This window comes from Buteo buteo, chromosome 11 (genome assembly GCF_964188355.1).
Source record: "Buteo buteo chromosome 11, bButBut1.hap1.1, whole genome shotgun sequence".
NCBI classification, from domain to species: Eukaryota; Metazoa; Chordata; class Aves; order Accipitriformes; family Accipitridae; genus Buteo; species Buteo buteo.
Window position 1 is genome coordinate 1,144,417 of NC_134181.1, and position 23,724 is coordinate 1,168,140.

Here is a 23,724-nt window from a genome sequence, read left to right on the forward strand (position 1 = left end):
GCTGTGCTGCGGCTTCCCTGAATCCCTGGCTTCCAGGAGCCCCAAGGCAAAGGCAGCCAAAAATAATGCAGACGCTTGTCTAGAACAGCCCAGCGGTGAGTAATAGTCTGGGGTTTTATTGGTATCCTGCAACGCGCAGGGCAGGGCAGGGAAGGACAGAGCAGGGACCTGAGCAGCACGCAGCCGCCTCCCGCGCACACCTTGCAGGGCCAGGGGCCGGGGACCCTTCCACAGGCTCCGGGAGCCCCTGCCAGCCCTGTTGCCAGCCCAGGGCTAGGCGACCTGCAGCACGTTGGCCTTGGGGAATGCGAGACAAACGGGAGGAGCCGCTCTGGGGCTTGGGCAGCTGGAAAATCTCACACTGCTGGGGCTAAAAATAGTCCCCGGAGCTGCAGACCCGACAGCACCTGGGGTGGCAGCCAAAGACCTGGAGCCATCCCCACCACACAGCCCCTGGGAAACCAGGTCCCCTCCAGCCCCACGGCCATCCCCTGGATCTAAAACGCATCACCCCGCAGCCTTCCCCACAGCATCCCCTCCACGGACCCACGCCGGAGCGAGATGGGGCTTAAGGAGGGCAACAGTGCCGAGCTGGGGACAGCCATGGGACGTGGAGCTGCCCCTCGCCTCGCTGAGCACCCCCGTCCCCTGCAAGGCCCCTGCTCCGTGGAGGGGGACACAAACGAAGAATCTCATCTCCCGCTGCCTCCCTGGGCTCTTACCATGGCGATGAAGCGGCCGATGAAGCGAAAGTACGTGAGGTGGTCGGGGTTGATGGAGGAGGCAGGGTTGATCTGCAGGCAGTAGTTGTTCTTGCCGGCGTACTCGAAGAGGCAGTACATGGGGTTGAGCACCTCGTGGGACAGGAGGAAGAACCACTCCCTGGGGCGAGAGGAAAGGGGAGCGGGGTGACGAGCGGCTCAAGGAGCCGGGGTACCCGGGGGCTGCGCCCCGGCGGAGGGGACAGCCATGCTCCTCCACAGCACACCCCGCACAAACCAGGTGCCCGTCTCCTCAGGGTGCCGGCGCAAGCGTTGGGCCCTGGTGTGACTTGGCGAAGGTGTCCTCTGCCCCAGAGGTGCTGTGCGTGGTTTGTGAAGGGCTTCTGGAGACGCCAGCAAGAAACACCCTGGTTTGCCAGAGGCCCCGCTCAGAGCACCAGGGATCCCGGCAGGCATCACACGGCTCAGTCCCACCCAGGCTGTCGTACACGTACACACACACGCACGCTGTTGTACACCCCCCCGAGCTGTGCACACACACCCTGAGCCTCCCCGCACAGGCTCCCCGCGGGACCCCCATCCCGAGCCCAAAGCAGCACGGGACGGGTACCGTCCTGGCTTTGCTTCCCCCAGTCGCACGGGGAGACGGGAGTCCTCGGACGCAGAGGCAGCCCCGGCATCCCGTCCGTGGTTCTACCCTGTGGTAGAACAGCATGACGTAACCTACCATAGGGTAAAACCACTGGCAGGACACAGAGAGAGGCGGAGAGCAGGATCCCCTGCACCGGAGCTGGGGGCAGCGGCACCACAAAGGAGGAGCGGGCGAGAGCACGGCAGCACGAATGCCGGGGCGGCCAGCAGGCAGGGGGAAGCGTTAGCCCAGCACCAAGGCAGACGGCCCGAGAGAGCCAGCGGCAGCTCGTGGGGACGCAGGACCCCCCCCTCCAGCCAAGACGCAGCCCACACTCCGGTAACACCATCCTTGGGGCAGGCAGCTGCTGCAGCAACTGCATCGCCCCACGTCTGCCTCCGCACACACCGACAGTCCCGGGAAACACCAGAGCCTGTTGGCTGCGAGGGTGGGCTGCAGGGAGAAGAGGCCGCTCGACCCACTGCCCCCACGGCCCGGGGGCGGCAGGAGAGCCCCAGCCGGGTCCCCCAGCCCCCTCTGTGCCAGCGACAGGCTGGTGCGATGCTTTCAGGGTGTTCCACCATTCCTAAAACTCACACTGCTTCCCCTTGGAACACCCCTGGGCAACTCTGCCCAAGCAGGCACTGCGGAAAGGCTCAGGACCCCGAGTGCAGCTGCCGGACAGACTCCCCTGCCAGCACTGCTCCTTAGGGATTCACACTGCAGGCACGCGGTCCGATATGCCAGCACTCACCTAGCGATGCCACCATAGTCCAGGCCCTCCTCTCCTCGCATAATGATGTACAGGCGACGCCGCAAGTCGTACGGCTTCATGTTCATGATCTGGGGAGAAGCGAGGGGAAGCGTCACCGCAGGCCGGTGCGAGGGCCGCCTCCGCACCTCCCCGGGCTCTGCGGCCCTGGCACCTCCTCACCTGCTGGAAGGAGTCCTCAAAGAGCGTCTGTCGCGAAACGCTGATCTTCACGTGGCTGGGCAACGCGTTTGACTACGAGCAAGGAGAGACACGAGGCTTTGTGCAGGCTGGCACGGCGGCTCTCCTCGCCCACACCTGCCCACGGGGTCAGGCTGTTCAGGCACCCATCCAGCCCTGAGGCTCAGCAGCTCCCGAGCTGCTGGGGCCCTCCAGCCGCTCTACTCACGTGGCAGAGGAAGCGGAACTGGTGGTACTTCCAGCGAAAGCTCCGGTCATACGCCCCCGGGGAGCCACCCTGTTTGCTCCTGCAAAAACAGCACGGGGCTTAGCTCAGCATCCCCGCCTGCCCAGGTGTGAGCTGCCCGGCCCCAGCAGCCTCATCGCCTGCCAGGCAGGAGGAAGATCTCTGGGGCGCAGCCCACCTCCGCCAGAGCCAAATGTGAGGCCCTAAATCCGCTGCTCGGTGTCTTTGCGACAAAGCCGACCCGCTTCCCCACAGGAAGGCGCGAGCTGCGACAGGCAGCTCGAGTCCCAGCTCCCAGCGTTCAGCCCGGCCGCAGGGTGAGGACCCCAGCCCAAAAGCGCTTACCCAGACTCGAATCCAGGGCGCGGGTCCTTGAAGGTGGTGGTGCGAGTGTTGTGGTCCACAAAGTAGCGCACACCCTCGTTCGTGTACTTCATCTCCCAGCCGGGCGGCAGCGGCGGCTCCTGGATCATCCTGCCGACAAGGAAGGGGTCACCGGGCAGGCACCTTGGGCATCTCTCATCCTGAACCATGGCCCTCCAAATTGCTACCCTTGGGGACCACCTTCGATTTGCAGCTGCGTGCCAGGCAAAAGGAAGGATTTATAGTACAGGGTGAGCAAGCACCCGCCTGCGCCCTGAGACAGAAGCCCTGCCCGTGCTGCACGCTTGGCCACAGCCAGGACCAGCAAAAGCTATGGCTTTGCTCTCTGTCTGCAGGAGAGGTGGTCTCAGGGGAGACCTGGGCCAGGTCTCTGGAGAGCCGCAACCCTGAACTCTTGGGAGCCCAAGCAGACCCCTGCGGGAAGGTGACAGGGTGAGAAGAAAACACCTCTTTCTGCCCAGAAAGCCCTGCAGTCTTCCTCATCGCCTGCTCCTCACTCACAGGGATTTCCTCACCTCTACCCTCAGCTCCCACAAACCAGACAGATGCCCTGCAATGCCCAATTCCCCCAGTCTCCAGCGCTGCCTGCAGCTCTCAGTGTTTTCACCTCCCCAGCACTGCAGCTTGCAGGACCGTCTCGGGGCTCGGTCCCCTGGCATGGCCAGCTCTCAGCACTCAGCAGCCCATGGCACAGACCTTCCGAAACCACAAGCATCCTCCCTGCTCTCCCCGCAGGCTGCCTACCCCTGCGTGCGAGGGTCTTCCCACTGGGTGGTCCGTGTGTTGTGGTTCACGTAATACACTCGCCCATTGTCCTGTCTCTTCTCTAAGAGAAAAGGGAGAGGAAGCGTTAGCTGGAGCGCCCTGGCCAGCGCTGACCTGCAGTCCCAGGAACAGCCTTCCTCTTCCCAGCTCATGAGAAGTTTGTCGGTTCCCCCGTCCCACCTCCCTGCTGGCGCTGCCCCGGCTCATTTGGAAAAGGCAGTATAAAAAACCCCTACATTTCTTCTACGCGCACAAGCTGGCGCACCTCCAGGGAAGGCCAGCTTTCTCCAGTGCCCCCAGGGCCAGCACACTGGGAGATGCCACAGCCGAGTCGGGCCCTGCCAACGCGCTGCCAGGCTGGCACAAGAGGTGTGCTCGGCCACGCACCTCGCTGGGCAGGCGGCACGTGCGTCCGCCTCGGACACGCAGCGCTCTGCAAGCGCAGCATCCCTCCAGGCAGATCCGCGGGTGCTTTCCCAAACGCGTCCGAACTCCCTGCGTGGCCCTGCTGCCGGTGCAGAGCTCACGCTCCCAGCGTGTGCTGCACATGCGTACACACGCGTGTGCACACATAGCCCTCCTCCTACCGCACGCAGGCATAAAACACCCACGCCGCTCACACCAGCACCGCTGCTCGACCCCCGTCTTGTGCCGGCAGCCTCCACACGCTTCCCCGAGCACCCCCTTCCCAACGCGCCCTCCCGACCCTATTTGCACGCTCCGAACGGCAAGAGCTTCCCAGCTGCGGCTGGGCACCACCATGCCCCGGTCCCAGTGGGGACCCCGCACCCGCTCTCCGCCCCGTCAGCCCCCGGGGCACCCGCGCCCACCCTGCGCGCCCACCAACGCCGCTCTGCCTCTCGCCAGCCGCCCCCCCGCCTCCCCACCAACACGTGTGCCCCACACGCAACACACCTCCTCCCTCCACGTGCCTGCGTCACTCCCCCCCACGCACGGCCCTGCTCCATGCCGGCCGGGACGCCCTGCACGCACGCTCCCCTGTCACCTCCCGGCCACCGCGGCCCCCCTCGCTCCCGGACCGCAGGAAGCAGCCCCCACGCCGTGGCTCTGGAAGACCCCGCGTTACGATGACCCGGGACCGCGTCCATCCTGGGGACCCCATCCATCCTGGGGATCGCCACCCCAGGGTGCTCAGCCCCGCGCAGAACCGTGCCTCCCACACGGTCTGCCCCAGTCTGACGCTGGGGACGGGGCCCCTCTCCCCGCTGATGCAGGAGTTGGGCCACCCAGTGCAGCTGCAAAGGCTCCAGCATCGTCCCCATTGAGACCCTGCCCTTGAAGACCCCCTGAGCAGCCTGGGGCCCCTCTGCCCTGCTCCAAGCTCCCTGCAGTTTTAACCCCTCTCCTGCCCACCCTGCCTGGCACAGCACAGCCCGTCTGCACCCACGAGCATCCCAGCCTGCCCTCTCCAGGGATGCTCTCGCCATGGAGGGGGACCTCCCCGCCCTGGGGATGGCACAGGGACCTCTCAAAACGTCCCAGCGCACGATGCTTGGGCCATGGGGCCGGGACAGCCAGCCCCGCTCCTGCCAGCTCCCAGCCCCGCTGCGGGCTGGGGCAGAGCATCCCGGGAGGCACGCACGGCAGCGGGACGGATCCCTGCTCAGCAGAGGAAGGGTCTGGGGACGAGCGAGGAGTTGGATCCCCAACCTCTCCCCCCGTCCAAAGAACAACCACAAGCACTTCTGCATTCAGCAGCTGAGAGAGACTGGGAACTCCTCCAGGAAAAGGGGGAAAAAAAAGGAAAAAAAGCTGGATTTCAAATCAGAGATCGTGCTAATCACAGGCAGACTCAGCCCCACATGCAGCAGAGCATGGGGAACGCTGGCTCCCCAGCCACCGTTCCCCATTAATGCCAGGGATGGAAGTAAAGGAGCTGCTGACAGCATGGTTCTCCCCACGGGGCGGGCAGGGTCCCGCTCTGGGTGACGGAGGAGCGTCCCCATCGGGGCTGTCCGGCGAGCATGGCGGCGGGCAGGTGAGACGGCTCAGTACTTACCCCAGCCAGGAGGAAGGGGACCGAGAGGATCATTGTCGGACGGGGCGCCGGACGACTAGAGACAACAGAGAGGGCAAAAACACAAAATAAAAACCAGGGCAGGGACGCCTGGGAAGAGTGGAGCGTGGAGGTGAGCTGTGCAGCCCCCACTCCCACTCGCCTCCCCTTGGCCCGCAGCTCCCAGAGAACTAAAAAAAAAAAAAAAAAAAAAAAAAAAAAGGAAAACAACTTGCACACTCAAGGGGGGTTAAAAAAAAAAAAAAAAAAAAAAAGCACAAACTAAACAGAGGCTGGGGCAGCCAAGGGGGCGGCAGGGGCTGTGCCGTACGGAGGGGAGCGGGACGGCTCGGCGGGGTCCAGATGTGCGCGGCTGCTCGGCTGCCGCCGGCTGTCCCCACCAGATACACCTCCAGCCTCCTCCAAGAACCACACACAAGAGGGGAAAAAATATCGCAGGCCTTTCCAATGAAATCATTCCCACAAGCCCTGTCCACGCCCAGCGCTTCCTGGCGGGCCAGCGTCCCCCTCCTCCCCGGGCAGGGCGCTGGGCGAGGGATGCGCTCGCACTGAGGCCGCATTCATCCCACGCAGACGGGCGGCTCCGCACCCCGCCACCCCCCCAAGCAGGTTGGGGGCCACCGCACAAAGCACCTTTCTTCTTCTTCTTCTTCTTCTCCTTCTTCTTTTTCCCCAGGGTGGGCAGAGCCGATGGCCGTCACCCAGCCTGAACCGGGGGATGCCCCGGGAGAAGGGGAGCGGGCTGGCCGGCCGCCCCTGCGTGCGTGAGCCCCCCCCCAAGTCTCCAGCTCCGCTGGAGGTCCCTGGGGATGGACGCGCAGCCCCGAAAGTTGGGGGTTCAGGGGAGGAGGTGGCCTGCGAGTGCTTTTGACGGTTAAATAAGAAACGCATTGTTACCGAAAAGGCGTTCTCATTGCACCTCCTGAAACCCAGCTGCTGCTGGCGAGGGGCCGGCGTCCCAGCCCTCCGCGCTGGGCTGGGGATCGGACTCAGCCTGGGCTCAGGAAATGCCACCCACGGCCAGACCCGTCCCTCCTGCCCGCGAACAGCCCGCGAACCCCACTCCGAGATGGACACCATCACTCGGGGTGCCCCACGGCAGCCCAGCACCCCGGGGACGTCTGGGGGCACGTCAGGGACGGGGCTGGCACAGCCCGTGCCTCTCCGAGCTTCGCCTCTTGTACCCGACCCCCATGTGCCAGGATGGGCACGGGAGGCATTGCCCGGGCAGCGGCCGGTCCGGCACGGCGTGCCTCGGAGTCGGGGCAGTCTCCGCTCCTCCCTGCCCAGACAGCCTGGACAGAGATGCAGCGAGTCACGTCCAGAGGTATCACCTCACTGTGACCTACAAATAACTAATTAAAACTAACAGGGCAGCGACACAAGAGCCCGGGGCAGAGGTCCCCCTCCCGCAGCTCTCCGCAGACCCCAGGGAACAAGCTGGCTCTTCGCGCCGGCAAGACCCCTTGGTGCAAGGGATGCTGCGTGCCGGCGCAGCCCGCGGAGCCCTGCAGCACCAAGGCACCTGCAGGCAGAGTGGTCCCTGGCTGCACCCCGGCCCCCCCGAGCTGCGGGGCTGCGTGGAGAGGGCTCTGCATCGCCCAGGGCTGCAGCGCTGCTCATCACCTCCCCACCGTCCTTCTCCCGGCAAGGAGGGCAGGCGGATGCTGGAGACGGGAGGGCAAGGCAAAGCAGAAAGCCCCCGCGGGGAAGGAGGCAGAGCAGGAGCCATCACCGCTGGCAGCGGGGAGCTCGAAACAAAAAGTACAATCGTTTCATCAGGCTAAATTTGGAGCGCGAGTCCCTCCCTCTGCACTCTGCGGAGCCCGGCCAGGGTGAGTCGCGCAGCGCTGGAGCGGCTCCAAGGCTGGCGCTGGCAGAGATGGGAGCGAGCGACAGGCCCGGAGCCCAGTTGGGCCTCCGGTGGAAGCCCCCTCCCGCGTACCCCTCCGCAGCGGTCCTGCGAACGGGGTGCCGAGGAGCACGGGCAGGCAGCGGGCTGCAAAGCTGCGGTGGTCCAGCTCCCACCGGGAGGCTTGGAAGGGGCGGTGGAGAGACGGGCAGGGGGAGGAGAGGGGCAGAGCAGCTTCCTGCACCCCCGGGGAGCAGCCCCAGTTGTGTCTCACGTAGGATGGACTTTGCACAACTGCTCTGCCTGCACCCCCCTCCCAGAGAGCATCCGAGCTCCTTGCTGGAGCACAGAGCTCGCACCAGCGCTAGCAGCGCTGCCGGGACACGTCAACCTCCCAGATTTCTCCAAGAGGAGCTAAACATCGATGAGAAGTTGGTCTCTCTGCTCTGCCCACCTTCGCCCCGCGCCTTGCCCCACCAGACCTCCCTGCCACCTGGCAAGAGCCGTGTTTTTCACGGCGGCACGGCCTCTGCGAGGCACGGGGCCAGCTGACGGCGGAGAGCACTGGGACATCGCTGCTCCGGGAGGTGGAAACGCTCCAGCCTAGCTCTTTCCCAAGCGCTGCTCGCCCTGCAGCACAGCGGCCACCAGCACCGTCCTGGTGATCAGAGGGTGCTCGCCACCACTGGAAGCTGGGTCCCAGCTCCAGCAGCAAAGGCGAAGCCAGGACAAGAGCGGTCTCTGCCCAGGAGCTACTCCTCAGGGCTGTCGAGAGACCATTCCCCGAGCGAGGAAATGCAGCAACTCGGCCCAAACCAGGAACAAGGGGAAGAAGCAGAAAAAGCAGGAGGAAGCTCGCCAAGCCCAGCAGTGCTCGTTCCCTGTGCTCTCCGGTCCCCTGGCTCTTGCAGCCCCTCACCATCTCACACTTGTACCCTGAGCCTGCAGCTACAGCTGCTGACTCCTGCTGCCACCCAGGACCCAACCACGCCGTCCTCAGCCCAGCGGTGACTTGGTGAGGGATGAGCTCAGCCTCCCAAAAGCCTCCCCTCCCGCTACGGACCAGGCTCCCACAGCTTCCTCAGCATATGCCCAGCTCTGACAGCACGCAGCAAGTTCCGCAAGCCTCGCGGGTCAGCAGCAAGGCTCGGCTGATGGGAGCCACGGGAGAAAGTGTGGGCCTAGCCACACGGGGACAGACTGCTGAGGACATGTGCCACCACCCTTCAGGGCTGTGCAAGCTGTTTTATAAAAAGAAAGTTACTCCCATGTGGTTCTCTGCATGCAGCAGAGGAGCCTGTGAGCTCTCCCATCCGAACACTGCTCTGCTGCACTCGCCGAGTCGACAGACCCCACGCAGCCCAGCAAGTGCCTCCCCACACTCCCGTGTCTCCCAGGCCAGCCCGGGTGAGACTGGTGGGAGAGCCAGGCAAGACCCCCCCACCACCACCCCTGGCGCTCACCTGGTACAGGAATCTTTGGCTGAACTGCTGCATGGCTCCTTGGAGCTGGTTTCGCTGGGACTGCCACTGCTCATAGTTCCTGACGTACTCGGCCGTGGGGCGCTGCCACGTGGTGGTCCGGGTGTTGTGGTCCACGTAGTAATACCTGCCTCGAGGATCCACGCGTTTCTCCCACCTGGGAACACCAGAGGAAGATGTCGCTGCGTGTCCTCGGACAGCTCGGCAGGTCCTGCTGGCAGGTGCCTCCAGCTGCCGCGTGGCAGCTCAGTATAAACGCTGGTGTGAAGGCAGCGGAAAGAAACCCCGGAGAGGTCGGGAGGCACAGCAGAAGGCACAGACCGCGGTGGTACACACTGGAACCTCCCGTTGCCCTTGTCCGAGGGCTGCCCCCGGCGCCCTGGATGCACAGCAGCAGCTTGAGAATATCCAGCTGCTGCCCCAGAACGTGCTGAAAGCGTGACTGAGAGGAGCACGGAGTTGTGAGCTGCTTCCCCAGCTGCCACGCTCCCCTCGTGCTCCCCATGCAGTGGCTCGGCAGAGGATCTGTGGTCGAGTTCTGCCTCTCAGAAACGCAGATGAGAAAAGGAGCTCATAGTCCTCCAAGGGGGGAAGATCCGAGAGCTGCCTGGGGCCACGGGTCCAGCTATGGAGACCGTGTTGTTTCATTTCGCTCTGACGCTACGGGCTGACTTCAGACACTTCTCACAAGAAGCCTCTCACAAGACTAAGATACCCTTTAACACGAGGGCTCCCTTCCCAGCTCCAGCACAACCACCAGTTTCACAGTTGAAGGGACTCTTTTGGGCAAAGATCCACCAGAAGGAAATACAAAAAAGACTAGTAAGACTTGAAGCAGCTCCCTGCAAGGGCACATGAAGCCTAGACACTAGCAGAGTTCTCAGCGGGATGCCGTAAGCATTCCTCCAAGAGAGCTGACCTCCGACAGAGGCAAGGCACTGGGTTGGAGACCTATGCGGGAGGGAAGGATCACACCTGGGGTACTCCCAAACCTATCTTTCCAGGTAACAGCCTCCCTCTTTTAACACCAGACAGATTTCAAGCCCTTGCAGGATCAGAAAGCAGTTGCAGAGATCACAGCTTAACTGGAGGTAGTGTGTGCCCACAGGAACCTGGAGGCTCCCGTGGAGGAAAACAGGACGGGTTTGTATTTCATTTTCACACGTTACATTGGTGGTTAAAGTACAGTTCAGTCATTCCAGCCTTGAACAAGCTCAGTCTAGAGAACAACAACAGTTTGGCTGTATCGAGTTCTCTGCTTTTAGGAGCACAAAGAGGTGAGAATTCAACAAGCTTCTGGAAAGCATGTGGTCCCCAGGGCTGTGTACAGCCTTTATGACCTGAAGACTGTTTACCCCTGCAAATGAAAGCATGGCCCTCCTCAGCATGAGTTTTGCAGAGTGCTTCTTGCAGGTCTCATGAGCTGAGCTCTTCTTGAGCACAAGCAGACCCCAACACGGTCGAGAACATAAGAGGCCCCTCTGAGAGATTCCAGGGTCCAGCTCCGGGTTTGGGGCACACTGAGCGTGCCTGTTTCTGCTCACCAGGAGCTCAGCCCTCATCCAGAAGCATCTGTTTTTCCAAGCGACATGAGGTCCACCCTCTCCCTTCTCCTGGTCCTCAGGGGGACTTTGCTGGCACCCCGTCCCAAAGGGCCACCCCTCTGCTCTGCCCACAAGTGGTTGCACTGCTGCTCAAGAGTTCAGTGATTTCTAAGGACTGTTTAAAAAAAATAATCCTCTAACAGAGGGTCAAAATGCAGCAGACTGGAAGGCCTCTTCCTCTTTACAAATGCTGAAAAGACCTTTCTCAGGATACAGCATGTGTTTTCAGGCCTGTAAGCATTTGGTCATCCCACCCCATTTCTTTTTAGGAATGAAAAGACCTTCCTGCCACCTTCCCCACTTTCACGCAGACTCCCGCGCATCTGCTATGAGTTAGTTCAGTATCTGAGATGCCAGCTGCCCCCAGAGCCCCTTACCCCGGAGGAAGAGGTCTCTCCCACGTGGTGGTCTTGTTGTTATGGTCTACATAGTAGACCCTACCATTAGGCAGCTCTCGCTGTTCCCACCTGCAAGAAAAAAAAAAAAATTATGATGAAACAGTTGATACTTGCTAGCACAGAGACCAAACCTTGGCTGAGGTGGAGCTACCAAAAAAATCCGTCCCCTGCGATGCCACCCAGAGAGACAGCATCCCACTGCAGGGCTCCCCTGCAGCGTCCCCACCGCTCCAGAGCCAGCTGGGGAGAGGACGTGGAGGAAACCCAAGGCAGACGAGACTGCGCCTGTCCTCTCCTCAAACACAGAGGTGAAGCGAAGGGGCTCAGCTGGGACAAGCAACATGGATCCAGCAGCCTCAGCCCCTGCATCTGCAGGGCAGCAAGAGCCGGAGCGCTGCTACTCGTAGGACCAAGAGACTTCACAGGCACCTTTGCCTATTTGAAATCATGCCCGAACAGCCTCCCTAGGAAAACTGTTTGTGTGTGTGCCCAAAGACTCGGACCGCAGCTGTGCAGCCAAGCCTCTCCCACAGATCAGCGAGCTGTGCATAATTAATAATCACCTTATTACCAAGAATGTCCAGAGAGCTGCATCTGGTGGATTAGCAAGCCTACCTCCTCGCATTGCTTAGCTACAGTGTTCTAACCTTTATTTAAAACAAAGAACGACAGCAGGTCTACATGGCAATTATTTGGCTTGCTAGATCAAGACTATCGGAGAGATGCTGCAGCAGTCTGCTTTCTGAAAACAGGCATAATTTGGAGCATAAATTCCTAATTTCTTCCAGAAATTAGGAAGGTCAGCATAAGATTTCACACAGGGTCAGTTTTATGTCCTGTGAGTTTCTGATGTAGTTTTTGTTTGGTTTCTCTTAATACATCTTTAAAGGGGAGCCTTTGAGTTTGGGCTGGGGCTGAATTTTCTCCTTGGCCACCCTCCTGCTCACCGCCGACAGATACTGCTTAAAAACATCGCGTGGCCACAAGGCACTCGGTTCGGAGGTGGCCCCTAAGGGGAGCCGGTGTGATAGGGAGGCCTGGCTTTACACAACTACACTGCAAACCATTCTTTGGCTTAATTCATTCATGAAAGTGTATGCCCTGGCAAAGGTAAAAGCTCCGTGGAGCACCATGCTTTCCTGTCAGCTTTTATTCTGCAACAGAGAGAGGCGAGCCGGCAGCTGCTGACAGATAAAGTGTTCTCCTGCCACGCTTCTGCTCCCACAGGTCCCCCTCCCAATTCAATCTTCAGTCTCAATTAATCACCACAAAAAGCCCTAGGAAGTTAATATACTAGCTTCTGTTGTGACAGCAAGGGAACAAATCTGGGCTTGCAGAAAGCAAGCAGCCCTTGGGAAGGGGATGCTCTAAGCGCTAATGTCCCACTGCCCGGGCTCGCACCGTCCCTGCTCACCCTCAGACCTCCCCAGGGGACGATGAAGCCACCAAACGGTGACCTCGGCCACAACCACGCACCTGCTGCGGCCACAGGTCGCGTGCATCACAGCCTCGACACCGCTCTCGAAAGAGGTGGGACGGCAGAAACGGGGAGAGCTCCAGCCGTGTTTCCAAGCCCTGGCAGCACGCCGTCAGCTGGGGACCCCAACAGTCCAGCAGCCATACGGGCAGCCTGAAAAACCCCTGCCCTGGGCAGAAGGCAATCTTGCACTCCAAGATAAGAGTTTCGGTTCCCTGAAAGCAGGAGGGAAATGTGAATGCCAGGCTCAGGATTTAGCTGAGAGACTGTCTAACCCAAATCAGAGCTGTTGGCTTCGCTCCTATGGGCTTCTCAAAAGCACTGTGAACTTAATGCATCTGCAGAGACCAGGTAACATCGGCAGATGTTGCTACCAATCAGCAGCACCGGATCTTTCTCATCCCTAGAACAGATCTAGGGACACCAGTGGTTACCTCTGATGGAAAGAATCCAAGGCAGGACCTACTGCACCTGTACACCTTTGACAGCAAGAGGCTGCCAAGCGTAACACCGCCAAAGGAGTGACCATGTGAGAGCAGAGCCGGCACTACCCGGTGCTGCGCTGGCATCAAGAAACTTTTGTCTCTCCAGCCCATGGTCAGCCCTTTTCCTTGGTTACCCCTGGGCAGCGCTGGGTGTTGTCAGAGGGGAAACGCCTCAAGTTTCCTGTTCCCTAATGATGAACTCGGTGCTTCATGAGCATAAAAGCAGCAGGACAGCTAAAAAAAGATTGAAATCTCCAAAGAGATAATCAGCATAGCTGGGATTTCTTGAAGACACAAGCATGTCCACCCCATGAGATGGACAGCAGAAGGTCCTCGGGCGTCTTCAGGGAGGAGGCAGGGCTGTGGAAGTGCCGCTGGCTGGAGAGCTGCCTACTGCAGGCAGAGTTTTGGGAAGCCCCTTCCTAGACTCGCACTGCAGGCGCTTCGAATTGCCACCAACAACCAGATATGGACCTGGCACGAGGCTCAGGTGGAGGAACGCTATTCACAGACAAAACTCCAAGGCACAACTCCACTCACGAGACTTTGCAGGAGTCAGAATCCCATGAAAACCCTTTAAGCACCATCTCTCCGAGGCCAGTTGTACATAATGGCCTCCTTTGGATGGATCTAGAGACCGCAGCACTGCTCGCTTACAGCGAGGACAACCCCAGTTACATGTCCCACCCTTTCTGTCCACGCTGACATGCGGTGCTTCAGAGATGAACAGGACCTCAGCCTTGTGCACGCAGAACCAGTGGTGCCAGCAGTCGTTACTGGAGGGGACAGGTCCTCCAGACTCATTAACAACAGGTTCTCAAATCAATATGGCTCTGAGGACTTGGAAGTCCTTTATGACAAGAGGCTCTCAAGCCCCCAGGTACCATTTCTGTGGCTGCAGAGAGCAGAAATCCCACGATGAGGACTCCTCCAGGGCAGAGGGTTTCTGGATCCCTCAGATACTCCTCTGGGTGCCCTTGTGAACTGCAAAGAGCCACACAGGATTGAGCTACTGATTGATGTCCTCCATCCCCATCTCACACCCTATACAAACAGGCGACGAGCTCACATGCTCCTCAGGTCAGCAGCTCCCTGGTGATCCGAAAAGTAAATTTGCTGAGGGCTGCCTCGCCCTACAAACAGCGAATCACTGCCATTAAACAGCAAGCTGCGATGAGCTGTTATTATTGCTGACACACAGCAAGGGCCTGAGAGACAGGGGCACTGGGGGCAACCCATCCTCGCCCGGACCACCTTGCCCAGCTCTTCACAGGCTTCCCCCCGCATCCCGTTTGCCGTCCCACGAGGGACACAGCTCAGGGAGACGCGCGACCACGGGCTCTTCCTCTGGGGACCCTAAGTCCCGTTGGCGTTCCTCCCCCGTGCCTGCTGCCACATCGCCACCAGCGAGGAAGATCAGCGGTTTCGCGAGCGCTAGACGGTGGGAGCTCTCACCCACGCGCGCCGCTGCTGCAAGCGCGCAGCGCGCGACGTGTCGGCCCCCGCTCGCTCCCCTCCGGCTGCCCGCAAGGCTTGCGACGGCAGCGGATACAGGGAGCCACGGACGGTGCAAAGTGGCAGCGCTGAGGCAACCCTGCAGTCCAAACAAAACGCCCTCCTTATGTAAGAAACCACAGCCCCATGCCTTCTGCCAGGCAGCATAATGTACCTCTTTGTATGGGCGAGACAGCCCTGTGTATACACACCGCGCTAACGACCATCTGTCCCCCCGCGCAGGATCATCACTGATAGGAACCAGATGCAGGAGCCAGCGGCTCTTGTGCCCTCCCCCCCCTTTCGCTATCGGTCCGCTCGGAAACCTCTACGTGAGAACCGGGACCCCACGCCAAAGGCCTCGAGTGCTGCGACCGGCTGCTCCTGTGCCACACACGCTCACCGGCTTCTTCGCAAGGAAACGCGCTCTGCCCAAGCCAGGAGGCTGTGAAGGAGGTTCTGGGCACTGTCGGGGCTGGAATTATTCAGAACACCTTCCAGCACCGTCCAGTCCCTAGAACAGACTCCCAGTTGTGTGAGAGATGCCTTTGTGCCTGCCACATCTGGTGCAGATGTTCAGAGACAGCTATCTGAGCAGAATAAATAGCTCTGAATCCCCACATGAACCCAGCCACTCTCGACTCCATCTGCACGCAGCCCGGCACGAGCAGGGAGGCTGGGGCTCGGCACACGCAGCTCGGAAAAGCTGCCACCCCTCCAGAGGCTGCAAGAAAAACGAGCATGAGTGCTCTCCACTCTCCCATGGATGAAAGGAGACACTCGGAGAACGAGGCAGGGCTCACGCAGAAAGCGGGACGGACACGACGGCTTTCCAGCTCTTCAGCGCCGGAGCGACTGGCAGCTCTGCAGGAGACGTTGCTCCTGCAAGCGGCAGAGCAAGAGCAATCACGGATGGGCTCCACGGCGCGCTCTGCGCAGCCAGCCCCGCAGGAGCCGGGCCAGCGAGGGGCTATCCTGCACCGCTTTCTGCGGAGCACGCTGCTGCCAGAGCTGAAGTGGCCTGGTTTTGTCTGCATCCCTTCTGCCTGAGACATCGCTGCCTCCACCAAACCAGCCAGCCGCATCCCCACCTCCCAAGCTGGGCCCCAAACCACTAGTTGAAGCAATACCCTGGTGCGGTGAGCGAGCCAAAAATCAGCTGCCCTAGATCAGGTCTCAAGAGAGCCCCAGAAGCTCATTTATACCACCCCAGGGCCTCAGTGTTTTCTGCAGTCCCTGTTCAGCAAATCCCTATTAACCCAGAACCTGGTCTGGCCGCTCTCAGGGCAGAGCTCACGCCGTGGAGACCTCAATGGACTCAATTCTCCGCTCTCCTTCACCTGGGAAGACCTTGATACTTGGTCTCCACCTGACTGAGCAGGTCAGCCGCTACCCAAGCCAGCCCACCATGAGCACGTAAATCGGACAGCACATGCGAGAGGGTTGCTGCCCTCTTTACCACCTACAGATCCTATGGTCAGGACAGGGAGGGACAGATACGCAAGGTGCTAATCAAAGGTGTCTCCAGAGATCCAAATTCCGCAAGCTCAGCCTGGAGGATGGCTCACTACCCTTTCGCTGCTCTCCTCCAGCCGTCTGCCAAAGCACAACAGCTTTATCCTCCTCCCCGCGCTGACACGTGTGATTTTCTGCTGCGTGAGCACCGCAGGGAGAGGCATGAGGAGGACGCGGGCCACCCTTCCACCCAGCCGGACCAGATAAATGCTGGCGTGTCTTAGAAAGCAGCGCTTGCAACCTCCCCAAGCCTCCAGAAACCCTAATCATGAGATACCCACGGGCTCCTCTCCACCCTGGGAAAGAAACAACAGCCTGTTTCCACCTCGGGCTGGGGAGAGGTGGGGAAAAGGAGACCTTCAGTCTACCTGGTAGGAGCAGAAAGGGGCATAAGCTCCGGCTGGAATAAAGACCTTTTTCAGAGCACTGGACTTTTCCAGCAGCCTGGAAACAGGAAGCGCCCAGGCTGGAGAACAGAAACCCTCACACACCCCGCATAAAGGCACACTGAGCCGTTAACCCTAATTACCTGTGACTGACACACCAGCGAGGCCCTGACCTTCCAGGCATCGCCTCAGCCAAAGGAAAATAAACAGCTCCCTTCATACCAAACACAAGCCATTTTCAACGCCCCCCCCCTCCCCCTTTACCGCTTTGCATTTTCAGTCCAGAGTTGAAGGTGTCTGAAATACAAGGGCAGAACGACGCAGCTGCAGCAGAGAGCGGGGCTGAGCCCAGCGCCTGCCCACCGCCCCCACCGAGAGCCAGCGCGCCCACCGGCACTGCCCAGCCAGCCCCGGCTCTCCCCCCAGCCCCTTCCCCACATCCCACGGAGGAGGAGGAGGATGCAGAACACCCGCACCAGGGAGAAGAACGGGCACAGCTGCGTGAGGGTCCTGCCCACGTCCCCCCAGCAGCGGCCAGGACCTCCACGGTGTCTCTGGAGTGCATGTTCATGCCCTCCTGCTCGGTGGGAGCTGCCTGGAAATCCACGCTCACTCTCTCACGTGTTTTCCTCTGACTGATCCCTTCCGCAGCCCCAGGGGAGCAGAGGACTCTGCTGCTCCCCTGGGCACGGACGCCGAGAGGCTGCTTGCCGCAGAGATGCGATTCCCTGTTTATTACCCCAGAGACCCACAGCAGATCGGACCCCGGCCCAGAGGAGGAACCCACAACAGTCAAGCCCCAGCCAGACGGCTCGGAGGAGGAAGGACAGGCTGTGCCAGGCAGGTTGGGGGCACAGGGATCCCTGGCAGACCCCCCCAGGCCCTCTCTGCTCTGCTGACCACCATCCTTTCCACCAACCCCTGGTGCAGCACAGCCCCCTCCCTCCAACGCCCTCTCCTTCCAGCACACAGCACTGCCCCAGTTTGCTCGTGTCCCCCCCAGCCTGGTCCTTCCAGGGCTGTGCCCCCCTCCCCAAGGGCCACAGGCACTCCACCGTGCTGGCCTTTCTCAGGGGAACGAACGTCTCGAGCAGAAGGCAGGGCTTACCCGGGGGGCAGAGCATCCAGGGCTAGCACCGCTGCCCGCGCCGGCGGGGCGCTGGAGCCGGAGGCTGCCTCCTCTGCCTCTCCGGAGCCGGTCAAGGCAGGAAGGGCAGGAGCGACAGAGCCGTCAGCCACGCTCAATGCCGCCGGGGTTGGTACGCTCGCTCCCGCCGCCGGCCTTTCTTCTTCGAGGTCTGCGGCACCCGCTGCGTCTCCATTCACTGGAAAGGCAGAGGGCAGAGACATTAGCATCCAGAAAGGGTAATGGGGGGGCTGGCTGATCTACCGCACCCGCGCAGACCTGGAAACAGAGCACGTGGTGGGCGGCAGCCGCTGCCACCCAAGCACGGGGCGCACGGTGCTCCCAGCCGGCAGCAAAGGCAGCAGCACCTCCTTCACCCGACAGTCAGATCCCTCTGGGAACCACTGCCACTGCCTTCGTCCCGAGACAAAAGCAGAGGGTGCTTCGCGTTTGTGCTCGGTATCACTTCTGCCACTTGCAAACATGCTGCGTGCCTGATGGGAATTCAGGTACTGAGCAGGAGCTCAGAAACTGCTGGTGCAGCATCCCCCCACAGGCAGAGGGAAGCCCAGGCTCAGCAAGTCAGCTGCACTGGTAAGAGCTACACGTTGCTGGATTCCACTGGACTTTTGGAAAAGGGAAGGGGAAGAGACAGGGCAAAGGAAAATTACAAAGAAAACGGATGAGGAGGAAAAAGCAGACCAAAAAAGTGAAAGGGAATTTGTTTGACGAATATTTATTAGATAGCCAAAAAACCCTGAGACTTGGCAGTCCAGCAGAGGATAACTTTCGCTACAAGACATCCTGGCTTCAGTGGCAAAGCAAAAGCATTAAAAGCAAACCAGCAACAAGTAACAAAGAAGTAAGGGATGCAGACAGAGCTCCACAAGTTAGAGCTGAGAAACGTAGAAAACCGTAAAGGAAGTATAACAAGCCCAAGTATTGCCTACAAGCCCAAGTATTTAGAAGTATTGTAGGAAAAAAACTCACAACAGTATAAACCCCCACAGACGGGAGACTGAAGAATTACAGACACTCTGTAGAAGAGGCAGACTGCTCGGGACACTTTTGCTTTGCAGCTGGAGGGTAGCAGGACAGCATCCTCCGGCACCAGAGGGATCCTGGCACACAGCATCAGCAACTAAAGGAGCCCCTCAGGCAGCATCTACAGGCGATGAAGATTTCCAGGTCAGCAGGCTCACAGCAACTTCCACCAGAGTCCTGCAAGACTCAGCTGAGGAGGTCTCTGACTGCTACTCATTTCTAGCAAGCCTTGGAAAGGGCAGTTTTAGAAGCTTCAACCACGCTGTGCCAATCTTCAAAGGGAACCTGCAGAATGACCCAGGTAACTGCACTGTGATCGGTTTGATCTCAGTCCTGGACAAAGCAGGGGAAAAGCTGATCCAAAGTTCACCTGATAAGGAAGGGCTCCAGGGGCAACACAGCTAGGGCTAAGCAATGTGGCTGTGGAGGAAACACGCCATGAAATAATCTCCTTTTATTGTCAGATGAAATTACAGCTGTGAGTGACAAATGCAATGGGGATGTTCTTGCAACAGTCTGCTCAAAAAACATGATAATGTCACCAAAATGTACTAAACTGAGGAGGCAGAGGATGGTTTCTAGAGGCATTCCACAGAACACAAGACAGGGTGTCCAGCACTAATCCCAGACACCCAAAACACTCATCTCCCCATCCTCTAGCATAAAATCATCGCCAACAGAACTTGCGGAAGACACGGAGGTTGTTGAGTGGTAAACAGCGACGAGGATAGCATAGTCATAAAGCCACTGGCGAGGCTGGGGCCAGGCCAATAAAACATGTTTTAAACAAACGAAAACCAAGGAGCCAAGTTGAACTCGGGAACAAAAACTCTGTCTGCAGCCTGAGGGAGTGTCCCCCACACAGCAGGGACACTGGGAAGGGTGGGTGGGCACAGGGGACACTGTGCAGCATTCGCTTCTGGTACGACACTGCACCAAACGGGGCAGAGACGAGCCACGGCCCCGGAGAGGAGAGCACATCCCATGAGCAACAGCCAAAAGGCAGCATTTCATGTCAGCCTTCTGCTCCCCCATCTCCCTCCCAAAATGGGTTTTGGCAAAATTGAAATTGCATTGCTGCAGGTTTTTTCCAATGAAACAGGGGGAAAAAAATAAAATAAAAAAATCTTCCTTTTGGGTTGAACAAAACATTTCCTTCTACCCAAACCAAAGTACTCTGCTGCTTCTTCCAGGTCTCTGACAAAAGCATAAGAAAGGACAGCGCTGCCTGCAAAGCAGTGCAGCGGGGCGGGAGATGCTGCACTGCTCAGGTGGCTCCATAAGAGCCAGAGAAGGAAAACAGATAAACCGCTTGTGGCTTTGTAGTCAGGCACTCAGCAGGTCCCGGTCCCTGCTCTATAAGGTATTTATGGCTTTGTGGACAAACCCAAGAAAAGACGAGAGAAACCTTTCTAAAAAAGGTAAGAATCAGCCCCCTTTTGAGAGGTGGGTTTGTGCCTTCTCTGGTGCTCAATGTGACAGCTGCTCCTCACCACTTCAGTGGGCAAAGAGCTCAAAACATTCTCACTGGACACTTATGGGCAAATTCAGCTGAACGCTCCCAACCCCTGGATGTGGTATTTTTTGTCAGGGAGACACCAGAGAGGAGCCACAGAAATTATTCACAACAAGCAGAACAGATCCTACCAGTGTGCTCTGCAGAGCTGCCCAACTTATCAAAAGTAAAATCGACAAAAATCAATCAATTCGCAGGGAGGAAACTCCCAGGCACTACAAGATCCGTTACCTTAGCAGAAATTCATTTTCTCCCACAAGGTGCAGCCCTGAGCTCTGTCCCCCAACCCTCCCGCGAGCGGTGGTTCACCTGCGCCGTTGGCCGTGCCGTTGGCCATGCCGGCGTGCTGCGCGCTCTTGGCCTGCTGCCGGTGCCGGCTCCTGGTGCTGGGACTTTGTTCTCCGCTCCCCGCGTTTTGCCTGGCCGCTCCGGCCGCATGTCGGTGCGTCCTGCAAGGGAAAGAAACACAGGAGGGTGAGACGCGCCGCTGGCCTCGCAAAGAAAACCCCGCTCCTGCCTTTTTGCCTCGGTCTCGTGCTGCTTCTCCCCCAGCACGGCCGTCGGTCTTCCCCCGGGAACAGCCGGGATGCAGCCACGTGCCTCCGCTCCTCTGGCAGCGCCCTGAACTTCGTGCTGCTTACTCAGACCTGCCAGCCTGCCCACGGGTCCTGGCACCGGTGGCAGAGTCCCACAGAGGAGTAACCTGGGTGACAGTGACCTTGCTCTTGTTTGCAGGTGCTCACCCCAGCTGCCGAGGGACGGCCCCGGGCGCTCGCAGCCAGAAACCCGCTTCGGCACCAAGCCTTCATGGCAGTTTTCTCCTTCCACCCCTTGCAATAAAGCTCACGGGAGAGATCCCACGCCAGCGCCGGCTCCTGCGCTGCGGTGGGAACCCTCACCGGTGCCTCCCGCCTGGCGACAAGCCTTGCGCTAAACCAGGTGAGGAAGGGGCAAGCGTTCGCTGCGGCCGCGGCGTCTGGCAAAGGAGGGAACAGCCGGGAAAGATGGGAGCTTAAATCACAGCGCAGGTTGTGACCCGCTCGGATGTGGCCGCTCCATCTCTTGGGGGGTGTCTTCTCTTTGTGCCAAGCTGGAGCTCCAGGCCACCGGGTCCCCGTGGCCAGGGCAGCCCGAGCTCCACGGGCAGAGCGCCTGCAGCACCCCCCAAGCAAACTCCCCCCCTCCAACCGCCCTGGGCCCCCGAAGCAGCCCGAAGGCATTCAAGAACAGTCTGGGTTTTCACGTTGATTAAGAAGCCTGGTCGTTACCGCAAGCGGGGAGGAGGACGGGGCAGGGCGGGAGGGGGGATGCTGCCTTCCCACGTCTGGGGGCCGGGGGAGCAGAGGCAGCGCCCGGCCACCTCCACCCAGGATCGCAGCCAGGGGCAAGGACCACAGGGATTAGGAAGCTGGTTTGCGCCAGCCAAGTTCTCCCCTTAAAAGGGCAAAACCCGCAAATTGTCCCCACGTCTCGGGGCTGGGGCTGGGAGGGGACAGCGGCTTGGCAGCGGCAGGACTCGGCGTCAGTCGTGCCACCCTCACCAGCTCCAGCAAGCCCTCGGTTCCTCCCACTCGCTCCGAAGCCACTCTCCTTGGGGAGCGGCTCACGGCAGCGGGCAGAGGAAAGGCTGGGATCGGGAGGAGACATGGGAAAGCCGGAGATGGTTGTTGAAAATAGATCAGATAAGACCCACGGGCAGAGCAGTCCGTGAGCAGGAGGTGCCGAGGCCGCTTTGACCAGCCACGGACCTTCCCAGGAGGGCAACCCCACACGGGGGCTCCTCAGACCTCGAACTCACCCCACAAACCCCAGCTATGGCCAGGACACTGCTGCGTGCTGGGGATTTGCTTTGGCCACCAGCATCGGGGGACTGGGAGCAGCTGCGGAATGGGCTCCTCTTCCCCCCGGTCAGGAGGTGAAGGTTGCCCCTTGCTGCCCATCCATGGGGCTCGGGGGGGGCACATCAGTACTAGGTGCCTCCCAAAAGTTGCCTGGGACCCACCTCCCCACAACACAGCCCCCAGCGAGGAGCGGGCAGGTGGCATCACCGGCAGGAGCCAGTCCCACCAGGAATGGCCCCCGAGGCACGGGACGGATCTGGTCCCTGCCCTTCTCAGCACAGATGAGCTCAGAGCTGCCCGGAGAGTTTTTAGAAACCAAAACAGGATGTTTCCAGGCTGCCAGCCGGCCACACAGGGTTACCAGGCCTGAATTAGCCGGCCCGCCGCCCAGCCCAACCCTCCTACGAGTGCTCCCATCTGGGCATTGTCTTTTAATAGACGCGTGGAAACAAACCCAGCAAGGCCACGTGAGAGCGGCGGGGCTGGGAACGCGCTCCTAAAATAGGAGCGGGGAGAAAACCAGGCAGAGCGCGGATGGGAACAGCCTCTGGTGGCCACGCCGGTGGGACGGAGCGGGGCATGCGGAGGGCAGCCCACCTCCCAGGTGGTTGAGAAGACCCTTGCTGTCCCCCATCGATTGGGGACCTCGGGCGGCTGCCCCATCGCCCCTCCTGGGCCGGAGGGAGCAGACGATGCCGAAGAGGAAAGCGGCATCAGCCAGGCTGACGCCGACCTTTCAGCTCCCCCCTCTGCTGCCCGGGCAGAGCCCCCACGCCACAGTGCCTGACGTGGGCTCCAAGCACAAAACCCAGGAACGGCCACCTCCTCCCGCCGCGGTGGCCAGAAGATCCTGGCGTGAGATGCCAGCAGAGGTGTCAGCACCAGTCTCGGTTTCGCTCCGCACCCCAGATCACAAACTGGGACCGAAGAGGAGGGAGGGCAGAGCGTGCAGCCGGGAGCCAGTGCTGGATGCAGGGGGTCAGGGCACGGCCGCCGGGAAACACAACCGGGAATGCTCCGGCACCACACGGGCAAGCAAGGGGCTCGGCTCACAAAACACGGAGCTGAGAAATTCCCCCTGCCCCTGCGAAGCGGGGAGGAGGCAGCCACGTCCCCCGGCACCCAGCCCTCACTCCCGCAGTGCCAAGAACCGAGATGGCACCCGTGTACCACCACCGTGGAGCTGGGGCAGGAGGAACACCCCCTTTCCCCATGGTAGTGGGAAGAGGTGCCTAGCTCCGAAACCCCGAACCTGGCTCCGAAACCCCAAACCCAGTTTATTCCTCTCACCCGCCCCTTCCAACTGACCCGAGACTCATCTCACGGCTTAGTTCTCCAAGGCCCTGAGCAGCCCCCAGCCCCTCTGCCGTAGCCGGCAGCATTCCCACCGCGCAGCACGGCCTGCCTCTCCCCTGCCCGTGCCAAGGCTGCAACTGGTGATTCCAGCTCCCCCGGCCTTTCGCTGCTGTTGTGCCACACGAGAAGCCACACGCCTGGGGACATCCCGCAGCCACACATGTGGCTTTGCAGAGCGAGGGGTCTCAGAAGGGAAATACTTCGCCTGAGAGAGCCGAGGAGTGTCTCCCACCTGCCCTTAAGGATGCTCGTGCCCGTCGCTAGCTGAGCGGTGACTTTTGGACATCACACAAGCAGGGAAAGCAAAGCACGCTGCACTGAAGAAAGCACTTGACTTTGCACGAGCTCTTGACAGTTGGCAGCAGTTTCTCACGGCTGTGCCTAGATCCCAATACCCAACGTGGTTCATCAGCCGGAGCCTCTCCATAGGG

The 23,724-nt window shown here is 60.2% G+C and overlaps 1 protein-coding gene across 4 annotated transcripts in view; it reads right to left on the reverse strand.

Annotated features, from left to right (window-relative positions):
• WWP2 (WW domain containing E3 ubiquitin protein ligase 2) overlaps positions 1–23,724 on the reverse strand; it is a 45,357-nt gene that overhangs the window by 6,559 nt on the left and 15,074 nt on the right. For all 4 annotated transcript variants that reach the window (XM_075039737.1, XM_075039736.1, XM_075039734.1 and 1 more), the window contains 11 exons: positions 20,406–20,545; positions 17,519–17,735; positions 11,033–11,122; positions 9,034–9,208; positions 5,701–5,755; positions 3,660–3,741; positions 2,877–3,005; positions 2,514–2,592; positions 2,288–2,359; positions 2,108–2,196; positions 723–882 (listed from right to left, as the gene is read on the reverse strand). In XM_075039737.1, coding sequence (XP_074895838.1) covers positions 723–882; positions 2,108–2,196; positions 2,288–2,359; positions 2,514–2,592; positions 2,877–3,005; positions 3,660–3,741; positions 5,701–5,755; positions 9,034–9,208; positions 11,033–11,122; positions 17,519–17,735; positions 20,406–20,545 — 1,288 coding nt within the window. The remainder of the gene's footprint in view (positions 1–722; positions 883–2,107; positions 2,197–2,287; positions 2,360–2,513; positions 2,593–2,876; positions 3,006–3,659; positions 3,742–5,700; positions 5,756–9,033; positions 9,209–11,032; positions 11,123–17,518; positions 17,736–20,405; positions 20,546–23,724) is intronic.